This window comes from Halichoerus grypus, chromosome 2, assembly GCF_964656455.1.
Source record: "Halichoerus grypus chromosome 2, mHalGry1.hap1.1, whole genome shotgun sequence".
Taxonomy (NCBI): Eukaryota; Metazoa; Chordata; class Mammalia; order Carnivora; family Phocidae; genus Halichoerus; species Halichoerus grypus.
Window position 1 is genome coordinate 191,492,651 of NC_135713.1, and position 16,613 is coordinate 191,509,263.

Sequence of the window (16,613 nt, forward strand, 5' to 3'; positions counted from 1 at the left end):
CTCTGTCAAATAAATAAATAAAATCTTAAAAAAAAAAAAAAGTTACTTTGCTACAATCATCAACTATAAATAAAAGAGAAACTAGTAAGCACTCAAGTAATTGTTGAATACAGAAATGAACTATGAGGGCGCCTGGGTGGCTCAGATGGTTAAGCGTCTGCCTTCAGCTCAGGTGGGATCGAGGCCCACATCGGGTTCCTGGCTTGGTTGGGAGCCTGCCTCTCCCCCTGCTCATGATCTCTCTCTCTATCTGTGTTTCAGATGAATAAATAAAATCTTAAAAAAGAAAAAAAAAAAAAAGAAAGAAATGAACTATGAGCTAGGTGCTGTGATACTGGGCTGCCCAAGATAGATTATTACTCCTGACTTAATGAAATATACAGAACAGTCTAATGGTGAAATAGGCATTATACAAATAATTAATCAAAACTATAATAGAAGTGCAGGGTGCTGTAAGAGTATGTTATTGAGTTCTCTAACTGAATCTAGGAGGATCAGAAAAGATTTCTCCACAAAAGTGATATTTAAGCATATTTTGAAGAATTGAGGGGCTGCTTTCCAGGCAGAATAATTACCTACAGCATGTACAAAGGCCTTGGGTGAGCTCTGAACCTTTAAGGAACAGAGGGGGGAAAAAAGAAAGAAATAAGGAAAAAAAAAAGATCAGCAAGTCACACCACTCATAACAAGAAAAGTAAGTACAAAGACATGATGCTAGGGAAGTAGGCAAGGCCAGATCACACCTTGTTAAATGAAGAGGGAAGGCCTTAAAAGGAAAACAAGTTTTCAGGTAAGTGACTTGGTTAAATTTGTTTTATAAAGACAATTCTAGCTGCTGTGAGAAGACTAGATGAGGATATACTGCTTAGGGTATGTATGTATGTAGTAAAAGTATAAAGAAGTGCAAAGGAATAATAAATTCAATTAGTGATTACCTCTGGCAAGGAGGTCTACAATGGAGGCTGGGGGGAAGGAGGATACAATCAGGTGGGGAAACACCTGAACTTTACTGGTAATATTTTATTTTCCTAAGCTGCAAGGTAGTTAAGTATTTATTATAGTATTATTTATTACTTTTCCTGTCTTAAATATCTCATACTACCCCCCCTTTTAAAAATAAGAGCGAATGCGGAAAGACCATTTATAATTGACTATAGTAATCTTAGGAAAAGGTGACCTAGGGCGCCTGGGTGGCTCAGTTGGTTAAGCGACTGCCTTCGGCTCAGGTCATGATCCTGGAGTCCTGGGATCGAGTCCCGCATCGGGCTCCCTGCTTGGCGGGGAGTCTGCTTCTCCCTCTGACCCTCCTCCTTCTCATGCTCTCTGTCTCTCATTCTCTCTCTCTCTCAAATAAATAAATAAAATCTTTAAAAAAAAAAAAAAAAAGGTGACCTAGACTAGGATGGGGAGACTAAAGGTAGAGAAAAATCACAAGTCTGGCCTCAGTAAGTTGTTGATAGAGCCACTTAATGAAATGGTACAGTGAAGAAGGTCTAGGTTTGGAGCCACGATTAAGAGGTCAATCTGGGCATCTCAACTCAAAGTATCTCCGAAGCTAAGTAGAGATGTTGAGTAGGCAGCTGGGATCAGAAAAGAAGTCTGGGAGGCAGACAAAAATTTGGGAGTATTCAAAATACATATTGTAACTGAAGCCACAGAATGGATGAAATTAGAGGACCAAGACTTGAGAAAGACCATCAATTAAAGATCTGGTAGAGGGGCGCCTGAGTGGCTCTGTCGGTTAAGCGTCTGCCTTCAGCTCAGGTCATGAGTCCACAGCATCTGGCTCCCTGCTCTGCGGGGAGCCCGCTTCTCCCTCTGCCTCTGCCTCTCTCTCTCTCATGAATAAATAAAATAAAATATTTAAAAAAAATAAAATAAAGATCTGGCAGAAGAGGATGGGGGGGGAAAACCTGAAGGAATAGCCAGAGAGCAAGTGGAGGAAATCAGAAGCCAGGAGAAAAGAGTACTTCAGGAAGGAAATTTTTGAACTGAAATAAACACCTATTGGGGTGCCTGGGTGGCTCAGCTGGTTGAGCGTTTGCCTTTGGCTCAGGTCATGATCTCAGGGTCCCGGGACTGAGCCCTATGTCTGGCTCCCTACTCAGCGGGGAGTCTGCTTCTCCCTCTGCCCCTCCCCCCTTGCGCTATGCGCCCTCTTTCTCTCTCAAATAAAAAAATAAAATCTTTCTAAGATTTTATTTATTTGTCAAAGAGCACAAGCAAGGGGAGTAGCAGGTAGAGCAGGCAGAGGGAGAAGCAGGCTCCCCACTGAGCAAGGAGCCCAATGTGGGACTTGATCCCAGGGCCCTGGGATCGTGACCTGAGCTGAAGGCAGACACTTAACCAATTGCGCCACCCAGGCATCCCAATAAATAAAATCTTAAAAAAATAAAAATAAAATAAACACCTATTCTGAAATGGGCATTTAGGAATCTGAAGTCCAAGAATGAGTCAAAGGGAATTCCCTAAAAACAGAAAGTCCAGATCTACCTTATTCTGAACATTCCCAAAAGAAATGTTATAACTCAGTTAAGTAACAATAAATTCAGTCAAAACTGATAAATCATACAGAGACAGATGAAAATAATCTTTGCAACTATATGAGACTAGAACATCCAGTTTAGAGATTAGAGGATAATAAGGATGAAGTTTATTCCATTTCTATAGCGAAAAAACATAAAAACTTACTCCAAAATCCTGTACATTCTTTTGTTTCAAAGATTTCAGAGAATTTCCAAATTGCTAAACCTTTCAGCATGTTAAGCTGTAAGCATTTTGAGAGCAAAAACCACACAGTATTCATCTTCAGCATCTAGCATTCTAGCAAATAACTGAATGAAAAAAAAAAAGAGTTCACTAAATGAATGAACGGCCACCAGAGTACCATGTCCAAATTGTGCTGGTGCAACAAGCAGTATAGCTCAAAAATACAAACTCTGAGGGCTCTACTCATTCCACAGAACACTTCTTTTCTTAGAAATAAAATGGTATCTGCAAAGAGATCTCATCCCTGTCCTGGGGTGGGGGGCGAAATCCTTTGGGCAACACATTCCACACACAGGCTTCAAAGACAAACTTGAAGGTTGTCAACCCCTACAGTGTTTGCAAAATTCAAGAATGTACTACTCCTGTATGACAGCCCAGTACTGTCTGGTCATTCATTCTAAAGAGCTGGAGAAAATAGCAATGCTCAGAGATAAAAGAATAGGTCCTTATTTCCACAAAAACTAAACTCATCAGTTGTGGTAGTAGGTCTGAAAATTGTTGGCACTTAGCTGATGTTAACAGTGCAGAACTGTGTTTTAGGTTAATGATACCAACTAAAATCTATTATCCTATGTATTCTCAACGAAATGGTCTTAAAAAAAAAAAGTAATCCCATTTTTCTTTGCCTAAATTTCTATCAGATATTTTGGGTAGGAGCCACACGTTTCTATGCTACAAGAAAAGCACCAATTAGTAAAAATAAATACATACATTTGCAAGTTAAAAAAAAAAAAGCACCAATTTGGAAATAAAGAAGTATACTCCCAGTTGCACTAACTATCCAGACTAATAATGAAAAAAAGAAGGGAACACAGCTCATTTATTTTGAAATGTTAACAAACCTCAAATAAAAAGCCCAGCATTTTGGAACTCATCTCTTTGCACTGCATTAGGCATAGAACAAACTATGCATTTATTAAGAGAATGATACTCTAGATTTTAATTATGTATTTTGTATTCTAGGATCCCAATTACTGACTTAATAGAAGAGCCTGGAGCTAGGGTGGTGGTGCAGCTAATCAGAGACAGACCCTCTAGTCCTTCCCTTTTGCTAATTTATACAAATATAAAATAGGAATAAAAATAATTATTAAGGGTAACAGTATTTAAGTAAAACTGTTATGCTGAAGGTATGTTAACTTCTTAAATCCTTTGGACTGAAGGCTAAAAGTCAATTCTATCTTCATGAACTGAATTGAAGGTCTCTGGGTCCTTCGCTCCTTTTTGAGAGAACTGTGGTGGCTACCTAGCACAGATAGAAAACCAATTCTGAAGTCACACAACCTAAAAAAGAAGCTAAAAGCGCTGACTTTTAGAAAGGATGTTTGAAATGCTTTGGAAAAGCGCACAACAGTTTAAGACAAGCAGTAAACAGTATCAAACCATTACAAATCAGGACAAATAAGACAGGTAGAACTTCCATATGGCTCCTACGTATTCTCTCCAAAATGTCCTTTCCTTACAATACTCTGCTCACAAATATCTGGCTCACACTAAGATGGGGTTTACCACAGCTTTTTACCTTTTACCCAGAAGAGTCAGTTCATTTCTTTAATTCTGCCATTATATAGCACTTAAGAAATCTAAAGCAACTGCAACATATATGCTAAATTCCAAAAAAGTAAAACCAACAAAACTCCAGGAAACGTGGTAACCACAATTCACAATATATTTAGTCAGAAGCTCTGGAATTAAGTTTATTTTTCTGCATTCTTACTCTGAATAATACCTAAACCTTCTTTAGGAGGTAAAGGATTTGATCCCTAAATTACATTATTAATCCCCTTTTCTACAGATATGTGATGTAGTCGAGATATGCTGTTCTCCGTTTATTAGGAATTAAAGTCCCCTTCATTTAGACTGCTTGGTTTTTATAGCGCTTTCCCACATACTCACTTCAAAGTATACACAACACGAACGGGTAATAGTTTTAGACTAATCAGGCACAAGATAATGCTTATCCAGAACTTACTCTATCTTGATTTACTCGATTCCACAAAGTACGGTCTTGAGGCTAACAAAATAAAGCGTGAGCACAATGAAATCTGTACCATTGCAGGTTCTCAATGAACAAACATTCCTTCAAATCATAAATCCGAACTCGCCCACTTCGCAAAGAAAAAGTAATCCCAATCTTAGAAACAATCACAAGAAAACAACGCAAATTCTAAACCACACATTCACGTAAATCCTTTCAACTCAAAGCTCCAAACGCAGCCACCAACCACACAATTGGCCACAGTCGCAGCTTTAGCGCCTTCTCTTAATTTTGAATCTGCAGATCGAAGGGAGAACAAAACAATTGTCCAAAGTTTCACGAAGTGGAAAAAAAATCATTTTAAGTAAAGGAAACATGTTAATGAAGAGGCGACCGCGCCATTCCCCCCCGCCCCCCGTTTCCCTCCTTCCAGCCCTCGAACTAAATCTTGTCTACAACACTGACGGGAGGCAGGAGTCCCGGCAGCGCTGTTAGAGGAAGGAGTCAAACGAACCGCACGCCGCCCGGAGAGATGTCAGGGGCCGAGCGTCGGGAGACAAAGACCAGCCCGCGAAGCGCCCCGGCGGCGAGGGGCGGCCCCGGCGCGGCCCTGCGCCCCTAACCGCCCCGAGGAGTTGCGAGCACCGCCGAGCGCCGCCCAAGTGCGCGCCCGGGGTCCTCCGGGGTCCCCGCCCGCCCGGCGCGGCCGCCGCCGCCCGGGCCCACCCCCTGGCCGTTTCCCTCCCAATTTGGGAACAGCGCGCCCAGGGACAAAGGGGGAGGGAGCGCAGGGGGCAGCGGCGGGCCGCCGGTCAGACGCCCCTCCGGGGTCGGCGGGAAGTCTCGGCAGCAGCCCCTCCCGCCCCCCCGCCGCACTCTTCCCGGGACCCCCGTCCCCCGCGCCCCCCCCCTCCGGCCTCCCCACAAGTTCTCCCGCCCCCCCGGGCCCCGCCCCTTGCCCGCTCCTCAGCCCGCCCTGCGGCCGCCCCTCACCGGGCGGCGTGTTCCCCCGGAGCCGCCTCCTCCGCCGGGCCTCGGCCCGTCCCGCCGGCCGCCGCCTCATGTGCCCCGCGTCGCCATCGCCTTCGCCGCCACCCGCGCCTCTCCTCCAACTCTCACCGCCGCCGCCCTCGCCTGAGTCTCCAGCCGAGGCCGAAGCCGCTCCCGCCGCCGCCTGCCGCTCCCGCCGCCCGGACCCGCGGGGAGGCGCCTGCGCACTACGCGCCGCGGTGGGGGCGGGGGCGTCCCGCCGCGGCCTGGGAGCAGGGGGCGAGCGGCACGTGGCGCTCTGGTGGGAGGGGGCGCCCCGGAGCGCGCGGGCGGCGGCGCGGGCGTCCAACTTTCTGCGGTCGGGCCCTCGCGCGCTCCCGGGCGGTCCCGGGGGCGCCGACTGTGTCGGTGCCCCCCGCGTGGAGTCTGGACCTGGGTGGGCGCAGACCTCGCCCCCGGGACAATTCATCCCTCCAGCTTGGTTCTCGGGACAGCAGTCCCCCGCGGCCAGTGCCTCGGTTTGGGCGGGCTACCAACGGCGCCGCGAGGACACGCCTTACCTGAGCATCCTAGGTCTGTCCTACGAGCCCCGGAGTTGTCTTCTGTGCGCTCCGCCGAGGCCTGGGTCCAGTGTGACACATCAGGATGCTGACGCCCCGTTCTAGGTTCTGCTCCTACTGCCCCTCGTCGGGTTAATCATCCTGCCTCCTTTGAGGCTTGGCTGTTAGTGGCGTTTTAGATACTTTTGAAGTCCTGGACTTCTCAGATTAGCAAAACCCTAATAGGCTATTTCCTCTTAACCCCTTGCATCCCAGCAGGATCCCATACAAAGGACTTTCTGGAGAATTTGTATGCATGGGAATGTCCAGCCTTAAACTGCCTCGCCTCGAAGGAATCTGGAAACACCTCAAATGCTTTAAGTACAGGGAGTCCGTGCATTACAACGGAAGGCGTCCCAAGGAGATGGGAGAGTACTTTACTTTGTATGGTGTTTGACAACTCTGTACTCCTTGAATTATCTCATTTGACCATCACTGTACAAAAGGATAGGCTTCTATTTTACTCTTTTGACCACAGAGGAAATTAAGCTCTAACAAATGAGGTGACTTGCTACAGGTCAAACCCTCCTACCCCGAAAGCCAGGCCGGAACTAACCGCTAGTCCAGAGGGCTGGCAATCTGGCCCACTGACAAAAGTTTTGTTTGGCCGGTAGGATGTTTTCTAAAAGTATGCATTAATTGCCAAAAGTTTAAAATCCAGATCTTTGGCTTCTCTCTAAATAGTGAAAAAAAAAAAATTCCTCCCTTTGAGCCTCTAGTTTCATCCGCGGCTACTTCTGAGTAATATTTGTTTGTGCAGGGCAGGCACTGTTCCCACTTAGCTGCTTGAATCATTTTCATTACCTGCTTGGCCTCTGTATTTAAGTTCTCCTCCCCTCTCCCCCCGCCGAACTTGCAGTGCCCCATTCATCCCCAACCCCTTCCTTATCACATTCCCTCTCTACAAATGTATTTAAAATGACAAGTGTGATGACCTTGTAAATATATGAAAATATGATAAAGAACACATCAAACTAAAGTAACACAGGAGACAACATTACTACATATGCTGATTAAAATATTAAAACTAACATCCTGCTAGTGCAATTCTATATTGGTACAAATTGCTTTGGAAAATGGCAATATCTACTAAAGCTAAACCTACGCCTACACTGACTGCAATTCCATGGAAATTCCACAGAAATGTGTACAGATGTACACAAACTACATGTATTAATGTGTTCATAGCAACACTATTTGTAATAGCCAGAGAACTGGAAAGCCCCCAAATGTCCAACAACTATAGAAAGGATAGATGAAATGTTCTAGTCACACAATGGTACCTTATGCAGCAATGAGAATGAACCATCTACAATCACACACAAGATAGATGAATCTCACAAAACTTTCCATTTATATGAAGTTCAAAAACAGGCTAAAGTGTCCTGTGCTCTTGAGTAAGGATAGTGGTTACCTAGGGGTAAGATTAGTCATGGGGAATATGAGGGCGCTTCTGGGAGACTGGTCCTGTTCTTTTCTTGATCTGGACTTTGAATACACAGATGTGTTCAGTTACCACATCTGAGCTGTACACTTTTGATAGTGCATTTTTGTGTGGCATATTAAGATTTCCACAAAAACCTTTAAAGTGGTGGAGCGCCTGGGTGGCTCAGTTGGTTGGGCGTCCGACTCTTGGTTTCTGCTCAGGTCATGATCTCAGGGTTGTGGAATCGAGCCCTGCATCAGGCTCTGCGCTGGGCAGAGAGTCTGCATGACATTCTCCCCCTCTGCCCCTTGCCCCACACCCTCTCTCACTCAAATAAATCTTAAAAAAAAACCCAAAAACTTTAAAGTGGTGTCAAAACATTTGATTATATATGTATATTTCATATATTAATAATACATATTAAATGTTCATTAGGTATTATTTTCCTATAAGTTCATGGATGAAACTGCTGAGGAAGGCTTCCTGTCTTTTAGCATTGACCATTCTTCATGGAGATTGGGAACAATACACTTTCTGTATTTGTTACCTTACTACCAAGGCTGTAGCCCTGTCTCTCTTCTGGCAGAGAAACCTTTTAAAGATGGAAATAATGAGGTGCCTGGGTGGCTCAGTCGGTTAAGCGTCTGTCTTCGGCTCAGGTCATGATCCCAGAGTCCTGGGATCATCGAGCCCCACGTCAGGCTCCCTGCTCAGCGGGAGAGTCGGCTTCTCCCCTTCCCTCTGCCCAAACCCCCGCTCATGCCCTCTCTGTCTCTCTTGCTCATTCTCTCTCTAAAATAAAAACATGAAATCTTAAAAAAAAGAAAAAAGGAAATAATAAGACCCATGGAAGCTAAGCTGTTTAACCTGCAGATAGCTTAAAAAAAAAAAACAACAGAAATATAACTCTTCTTTTATCACCTTGCCAGCTAGTGACATCTTTTAATCCAGTTATAGGTGGTAAACTGAAGCCAGAAACCTAAGCCAGAGGATCTCTGATACAGACAGTCACCAGTGATGTAGGAAAGATGTTAGGGTTTGAAGCCGACGGCCAAGAAAGAATTCTTGAGATGTCTCTGGTGCAAAAAGATGGTTTAATTAAAGTACTGGGATGGGACCCATGGACAGAAAGAGGGGCACTGGGGTTGTGAGGAGCAATTGATGATATACTTGGAGTTGGGGGAGGTAAGGGAAAAGGGAGGTTTTCAGAACTTTCATATGCTAAACAGGACCTACGAGATACTGGAGGCCTTGCCCTTGTCAGGTTAAGGTTGTTTTTCCCTCCAGCAAGGCATTAACATTGAGACAGTTGGGAGCTTCCTGGAAGAACATTATACTATGCCTGCCTCAAGTATTGGTCAATGGGCTGCACGTTATAAGGACATTTAATTTTATCTACATTTCCTCCTGGAAGCTAGGTTATTGATAAGAATGCTTTTTTCTTGTAAATCACTAAGACATTTGTAAACTGAGGGAGACTCCTGCCTTGAAGGAGTGTAATCTCTGTAAGTTAACTGTTTTTCATCCCCTTAGCTTTAGGGCTGAGGAATGTCACATATATCCCACCTGCGGGGGAGGGGGTTGTCGGGTGTCAGCTTGTGCTTTGTCCTCAGCTCGCCTTCTGCTCCCTCATCAACCAGGATCTAGCAACCGCTAGAATGTGAGTTCCCTGAAGGCAGGACCATTGCCTCTCAGCTTCTAGAGCAGAGCACCGCACATGGTAGGTGCTTAGCAAGTACACACCGAGTGAATGAGTGACTGAGAGCTTGCCATGGCTAGCACAAAAAGACAGGCTACCCGAGGGAAGGAAAAAAAAAAAAAGCCCCAGGCTTCAAAGAGGGAAGGGGTCTGGTTTCCAAGCCTCTGGCACAGAGTGGTGGAGGCCGGTGCTGTGAGAACCGCATCACTTTTTATTCACATGGGGCCCAGGCAGGAAAGGATCAAAACCCAGTTTGAGAACTTGAGAGTCACCCTGGGGCTCTGTGGTTTGGGAACTGCAAGGTCAACTTGAAGACTCCAGTGTGTCACTATTTCCATTACACATTTTCCAGGGTCCCCACTTGGCTGATAAACTCAGAGTAGATTGCTGTGTCCTGGGGGGATGGGAGCAAAGGCTCAGAGAGGTAGGATTTTCGGAAAGCTCCCTGTTGGCAACAGGAAGCCCTGTGGGCCCCAGACTGGCTGGATAGTGAGGAAGCTTCTTGTTAAACCAGCTCTTGATTGCATGTGCTAATGGGGAGGCAGGTATGAGTAGCACACCCCTTTCCCCAGAACCCCCAGCAGTTTTAGTTGACCTGTGGGACACATTATACTGTTTCTCTCTGTCACAGGGATGGTGGGTGAGGCAGATTTTTTGTTGTTGTTGTCAAAAATTTTTTTTGAATATGTTAACACAAGTAGTATAAGAAAGAACAGTAGGATGACCCTCACCAGTGTTCCTGGAGCCCAGTTAGCAGTTCCTTGCAAAGGAAGGCAGAATTTTAAATTAAGGTCAATTTACTTGCAAATGAGGGGTAGGTGAAGTGTGTGCAGGAGATGGGGGTGGGGGGATGCATATGGGAGAGGACCCATTCTGTGCTGGCTCAGGAACTACCCTGCGTTGGTGAGAAGCAGTGCAGTAGGTGCAATCTTTGAATTTCTGGAAGTTCTCTCTGCCCAGCTGTTTGTACTTGTTTACTCATATTTCTACAATGGTGTGAGAATGTGATGGTGAAATGTACATGAAGTCCCATTATTACTTGCTATGTTAACTTTCCACTGTAAGCTGGTCTATAGCGGTTAACATTATTGGTTGGATAGCTCAGCCATTTATTTGCTGTGCCATCTGGCTGTTACTTCCCCTCTCTGAGCCATGGTTTCCTCATCTGTAAAATGGGGATGATATCCATCTGTTGGGACTTTGTGAAGATGAAATAAAATATGTGAAGTGCCTGGGGCGCCTGGGTGGCTCAGTTGGTTAAGCGACTGCCTTCGGCTCAGGTCATGATCCTGGAGTCCCGGGATCGAGTCCCGCATTGGGCTCCCTGCTCAGCGGGGAGTCTGCTTCTCCCTCTGACCCTCCTCCCTCTCATGCTGTCTCTCATTCTCTCTCAAATAAATAAGTTAAAAAATCTTTAAAAAAAAAAAAAAATGTGAAGTGCCTAAAATGTGTAGGCTCCAAAGGCATTAGTCCCCTCCCACAGTGTTCTTTGGAGGAAGCCAGGTAATTTGGGTATTCAAAAGCACCCACCACAAGGATCTTGGCAAAACATTTCAAATCCCTGAGCATCCATTCATCATCTGAGACAGGTGTGTCTTAATACACAGCTCAAAATTGGTCCTTCACAAGACGTGATCCTACGACGTCAGCATTACTACAGTCGGATGCAGCCTTCCAATCGCTACCATCCACACCCTCTTAGAAGCTTTTTAAATGTGTGAGTAGTCTCCCCAGAAAGATTAGTGGTAACAAAGGCACTTTCCTGGCCCCAGGCCTGTTGCTCTTGGGGCTGTCCTTGGACAAAAACTGCAGGGTCATTTGAACTTACTGCCTGCTTTTAGGGGAGGGGATGTCTTACCCTCTCTATCCCAGGCACCTTCTAGAGGCTGCCTCAGCCTAGCCCTGTTATTTGGAAACTTCCAGCCCCAGCCTGCTCCTGTTCCCCCCCACTCCTGGCACCTCCAGTCCCTGAGACACTACTATATATGGCCTAATGTTTCCTCTCCTGTGATTCCCCCAGCCCTTCAGCCTGGGTCCTCCTCATTCCAACCCCAATTCAAGCATCTTCTGTTCCTTGTCCAGTTCATTCTTCAGCATCTCCTCACTCACAGCACTCCTTTAGCTCAAGGCAAAAGAGTTGCTGGCCCTCCTTTCCCTGCCTGGTCCCTCAGCTCCCTTGGGCTATATATAGCATAGCAATGCCTTGATTTGTGTAGTGCTTCAAGTCCTGGCCACCCCCTCCCAACACAATAGGGAGAAGCAGCCTGAAGGTTGGAGACGGACAAGGGTGTGCTGAACTGGGACCACCCGGAACGTGGCAACCTTTTCATCTATTGTCAGGGACTTTGTACTTCTCCCCTAGCCTGCTACCCGTTTCCTGACACTTGCTCATTCTGGAAGGAAGAGGAGCAGGCCATGTGCAGGGGAATTCTAACAATCATCTTATTTAACTCCTACAATGATCCTATGGGGAGATGCTACCTCCATTTTACAGATGATGGCATAGACTCAAAAGACGTTGAGTGGCAAAAGACCAAGTATTCAGAGAGTGGTCATTCAAGCAGCTAACTGATCCCATGTCTGCCTGTGGCCTACGCTCCGGATCCATTAAGTCTGTCTGCATCACTCAATTAGACCCTTCTAAATTAGAATTTCTATGAGTGTGACATGACCTGGAAGGAAAAAAGGTTTACTAAGCAAATTACTAATGTAGAAATGCTTAAATAGAAATAATTATTGAAGACTTGGCATAGTAACAAAAATATTATCATAATTTATCTTAGCTGTTTACTGAAGTGGTAGTCTACAGAAATCTGTTCTTGAAGTTTTACTGTGTTCTCAGAAGTAAAAAGGAATTTTATTTCTTCTATTTCAAGAGACTTTCCCTCCAGTTTACAATCCTTCTCCCATTAGTCCAGAACAGTGAGATTTGATTTTAGGAACAGTTATTAGTCTGGTTCTTTCTTCTGTCACTTACTGTGACCCGGAGCAAGACATTTAACCCAAGCCTCAGTTTTTCATCTGTGAAATGGGGGATAATAGTACCTACCTTACAGAATTGTGAGGATTAAATAAAAATAACCTACTTAAAGCAATTAGCACATTTCTTGCCCCATGGGTGCTCAGAAAATTGTATTCTTTTCTCAATTCTGGGCTAAGATGTTATAGGAGCATCAACAGAAGCCCAATAAGGGAGAACCTCTTTGAACTTAGCTCTCCATAGCTTGGACCCTATTCTCCAAAGGGCTTGGAGTTGATCCTGATTCTTGCTCTGTCTCAGCCAGGCATTTCATCCCCCTGCCTCTGGCCCAGACCATCCATCTCTTGAGAATTCAGGCCACCACTGGGACCAGGAGAGGCAGCCCGGGAGAGTGTGTGTGAATGACTGGGAGGAGAGTTCCCATGGACGCTGGGGATATGTTAAGGCCCTGGGGAGCTGCTGTGACCCTGGGTCTTTTCCTAGGGCAGTGAGTGCTGGGGAGAGAAAAGAAAGACTTCAGCTGCTGGACGGATTTCCAGTGCTGAAAAGCCCCGTTCGGATAGACACATGGGGCTGAGGATCTAGGGAAGGAACAAAGGCCTGGGATGGAGTGGGCCTCTCCATAGTGTACTCCAATCTTTTTCCACTTGCTTATTAGCAAGAAGGTTCTTTCCTCCTCTTCTCTGAATCCAGGGTGCCAACAATTGATTAGCATTCCTAAGCTTCAGCCTGGATGGAGAGGTTCTGCTTGGCCAGCCTATGGGAAGCAGGCTACAAGTACAAACTCTGGAGCCAGTCAGACCTAGATTCAGATCATGACATTGCCATTTACTAGCTGTGCACCCTTGGATAAGTCTTTTAGCCTCTCAGAAGCTCAGTTCCCGGTCTATGAACAAACTACTTACTGTATAGAACAATTGAAAGGCCTGAAATGTAAATACCTCATATTAGGTGATAATGCAGGTCAATTGTCATCTCTGTCCTGAATGAGCATAAGTGAACATCTCACCCCTGTAGGCAGTATAAGGAGCACTGGAGATGTGATGAAGTCCTAGTGGTTATAAACTGGATGAATCTCCTTGGTCCAGAAAGCATCCTTGAAAGGATCAAGACCACAATTGGGAATAGGGGCATTTTATTTACATCCCACATTGTTCGTGAGTGTTCGAAGCAGTACAGCTTGCGAGAGAACCAAGGATCTCTCTCGTTTCTTGCCTCTGTATTTCCAGCTCAGTTCTCTGTAGCAAGTCCCTGCCTGATCCAGCCCCTTACATCCATGGGAATTAACAGACTGAATCTAGTTAAGGGCTCCCGCCATCTGATCTTTCATTACCTTCCGGTGCTTGAAGCTCTGGCCTGGAACTCAGCAAATGGGGGGTTAAGACTGATGCCCTGGCCTATCTCCTCCCCTCTCCATTCCTGACTTCAAAGTCCCCATTAAAGCTTGCTTCCCTGACCCCACAGTGGCAGCTCCATCATCAGCTCCTGGCCGGTTCAAAACAGCAGATGCTGAGCCCTGGCCGGGCTGCTCGCACTCTACTTTCTAGCCATCTCCTAGGGTAAGCACCAGCATGCTGAGAACCTGTGGGGCTGACAGTCCTTGCTCCTCCAGGAGAGAAGAGGCAACTGGGAATAGAGGTCACCTCATGCAGGGAGTCTGTCTCACGGTCAGACCCAGAAGGCACCGCGTAGGCAGAAGCCCTGGTCTATGGACCAGGACTCTGGGGCTCCGTCTAGTTACTGATCAGAGCAGATGTTTACTGGGGTTAGCAAGTAGAGCAATAAGGGTCACCTGCCCAGAGAGGAAGGCAGGGGTTCGGCAATGGCCAAGAACCTGGCAAGAGATGGAAATGCGAGCAGTTCAGGGACCAGAATTAGTTCCATTAGTACTAATGTCCAAAATCTATGCTAAATTATTCACAAATCAATGTCCAGTCATCTTAATCTTTGGCTCTGGTGATTCAGTAGCCAGTGCTGGGACACTGGGATGGCTCTGGCTCTCTGAGGCCAGATCCTATTCTGTGGCTCCCTCAGGGAACGGTCACAGATTCAAGACCAGTGGGGGGCCCAAGCCTCAATGCCTGTTCCTCCCACCCTCATCTGTGGATTTTTCCAGCTGCTTTTCTCAATCCAAGCATCACATAGGGATACTGATGGAAGGGGGGGGGGGCAGGGAAAACAGTGAAGTCAGAATGAGCTGGGGAAGAGGCAAACGTTAGGAAGAAGAGATGGGAGAAATGGCACTAGTGGTCCAGCCATCTGAGACAGGACACTTGGGACAACTTTTCAAGTAGCGGGTGTGTTGGGGCATGGTAAGAGAAGGTCTTAGCAGGCAACTCCTTCCTTTCTCCCCCAGACTGAGGAGAATCGAGAGTTATTGTGGGGTGCCTCTTTCTAGGACTGGGCTGAAGCCTCAGAGCCCCAGCTGATAACTCTGGGGCCAGATCATGTCTGCTAACAAAGGCTGGTGGGTACCACCTGAGGGCGAAGACAGTGTGTCTCAGAAGTTCCTGAGGAAGACCAGGGAGTCTCCGCTGGTACCTGTAGGTGAGTAGGAAAGTAAGGAAAGAGGGCGAGGAGGGGCCTTCCCTCAGAGAACAGGTCTCCTAGTCTTTTCAAATGAAGCAGAGAACTCAAGTGTCATACCCACTGAGCAGTTGCCAGCCAGGAAAGGAGTGAACCAGCAGCAAAGGTGCCAAGGGACGAAGGGACACACCTGACAATGAAATAAGGGAGGCTGGATGGGTGGAGGTGGTGGCCGAGGGCTTGGGGTGTGGGGAAACATGGGGCATCAACACCTGTGTGAGGAGAGGGAGGAGCAGTTTGGGGTCTCCCAGGGCTTCCTTCCTCAAGGTCTTGGGAGAGTAGTAAAGTAGCTGTGGGAGCCAACAGCAGTTGGAGAAGGGCCTGAGCAGAGCCAATGGGGGTAGGGGGCTCAGGATGGGCTATTTGTACATAGAGGAGGCCTCACTGGAGGGAGGCAGCCACTTTGAAAATGCCACCAAGAGGAAACAACTCAATATTCTGATGATGGTCCCCCCTCTCCCGCCATGAAGTGGCAGGAAAGTAGGGGTTTATCCAGATGCCCAGGCTACCTAAGTGAGGGGGTCTCTCATCAGGGGAACCATGTGATTGGTGACTGAGGCCCAACGGTCATGTTCTCTGCCTACAGGCTTAGGAGGCTGCCTGGCAGTGGCAGCCTACCGGATTTATCGGCTGAAGGCCCGTGGTTCCACCAAGATGTCCATACACCTGATTCACACCCGAGTGGCGGCGCAGGCCTGTGCTGTGGGTGCAGTCATGCTAGGTGAGTGGCTGCCGGGGTCCCAGGAGAATAAGAACAGAGCTGATGAGGCAAAATCTGGCTGTGAGTCCTGACAGTTAAGGGATGGTGATTTTAGTCCCTGTTCCCTATAGTAAGCTCCACAGCAAGTCTTGGGTGACACTCCCAAACCAAGCCATTTTCAGGATTCCTTGTTTTATCTCCTGTCCCGGGGCCTGTGGGGATGGTGCAGTTGGTTTCGTGACAGTTTGTTCTAGATGTGAGAAAAATCACACAGCAGAACATCTGCTGAACTTCTCTTCCTCTCTGGGTCAAGAGGCAGGCAGCTACGAACTAGCTGTGTAACAGGGGACAAATCCTTCTCTGAGCCTCAGTTTCCTTGTGTCCAACCTGATGATAAGCACCCTGGCTTGCCTACCTTGCAGGTTGCTGTGAGGTTTCTCAGATAGGTAATCTATGTGGAAGGGCTTTGTGAACTGTCAACGGGGTGTTTCCCTAGGCCGTGTGGTCAGGTGCTCACGGCAGCTGTTGAGACCCAGAGCAAAAAGACGAGCAGAGAAGCTGGACTCTCAGGGGAACGGCTGGAGTCAGACTCCTGGGAGAGCCAGAGGATGGGTGCAGGGTTCGGTGTTATGGGATGTTTTCCCTTCTCCTTCCTGCAGGTGCTGTGTACACGACGTACAGAGACTACATCAGGAGAACAGCACAGGATCCTGGGGAGAAGTAGGACTGCTGTAGAGCCCGGGGCCACCACAGCCTCTTCCAGCAATCCCTGGTACGTTCCTAATAAAGCAGTTTTGAGGAAAATCAAGTCTCTTCACATGGGGGACAGCAGAGTAAGGGACCGGTAGCGGCTCGGGGTGGGGGGTGGGGTGTGTGTGTGTGTGTG

The 16,613-nt window shown here is 47.0% G+C and overlaps 2 protein-coding genes across 8 annotated transcripts in view; one reads left to right on the plus strand and one right to left on the minus strand.

Annotated features, from left to right (window-relative positions):
* GJC1 (gap junction protein gamma 1) overlaps positions 1-6,478 on the minus strand; it is a 47,440-nt gene extending 40,962 nt beyond the window's left edge. For 2 of the 6 annotated variants that reach the window (XM_036116837.2, XM_078065831.1), the window contains exon 1: positions 5,741-5,891. The gene's annotated coding sequence lies outside the window, so the exon portion shown is untranslated. Of the gene's footprint in view, positions 1-4,741; positions 4,888-5,212; positions 5,417-5,740; positions 5,892-6,297 lie in introns of those variants that run through there. The other 4 variants (XM_078065829.1, XM_036116833.2, XM_036116834.2 and 1 more) reach the window with 4 other exon arrangements.
* A 7,423-nt stretch (positions 6,479-13,901) lies between these two features.
* Positions 13,902-16,519, plus strand: HIGD1B (HIG1 hypoxia inducible domain family member 1B). 2 transcript variants are annotated; one of them, XM_036116830.2, is made up of 4 exons: positions 13,902-14,000; positions 14,840-14,988; positions 15,614-15,748; positions 16,387-16,519. In XM_036116830.2, exons 2-4 carry the CDS (start codon positions 14,889-14,891, stop codon positions 16,449-16,451), a joined length of 300 nt encoding a protein of 99 aa, XP_035972723.1. In that variant the 5' UTR covers positions 13,902-14,000; positions 14,840-14,888; the 3' UTR covers positions 16,452-16,519. The 2 variants fall into 2 exon arrangements, with proteins under 2 accessions (XP_035972723.1, XP_035972724.1); XM_036116831.2 differs by lacking the exon at positions 13,902-14,000 and adding an exon at positions 14,628-14,753.
* The last annotated feature ends 94 nt before the right edge of the window (positions 16,520-16,613 follow it).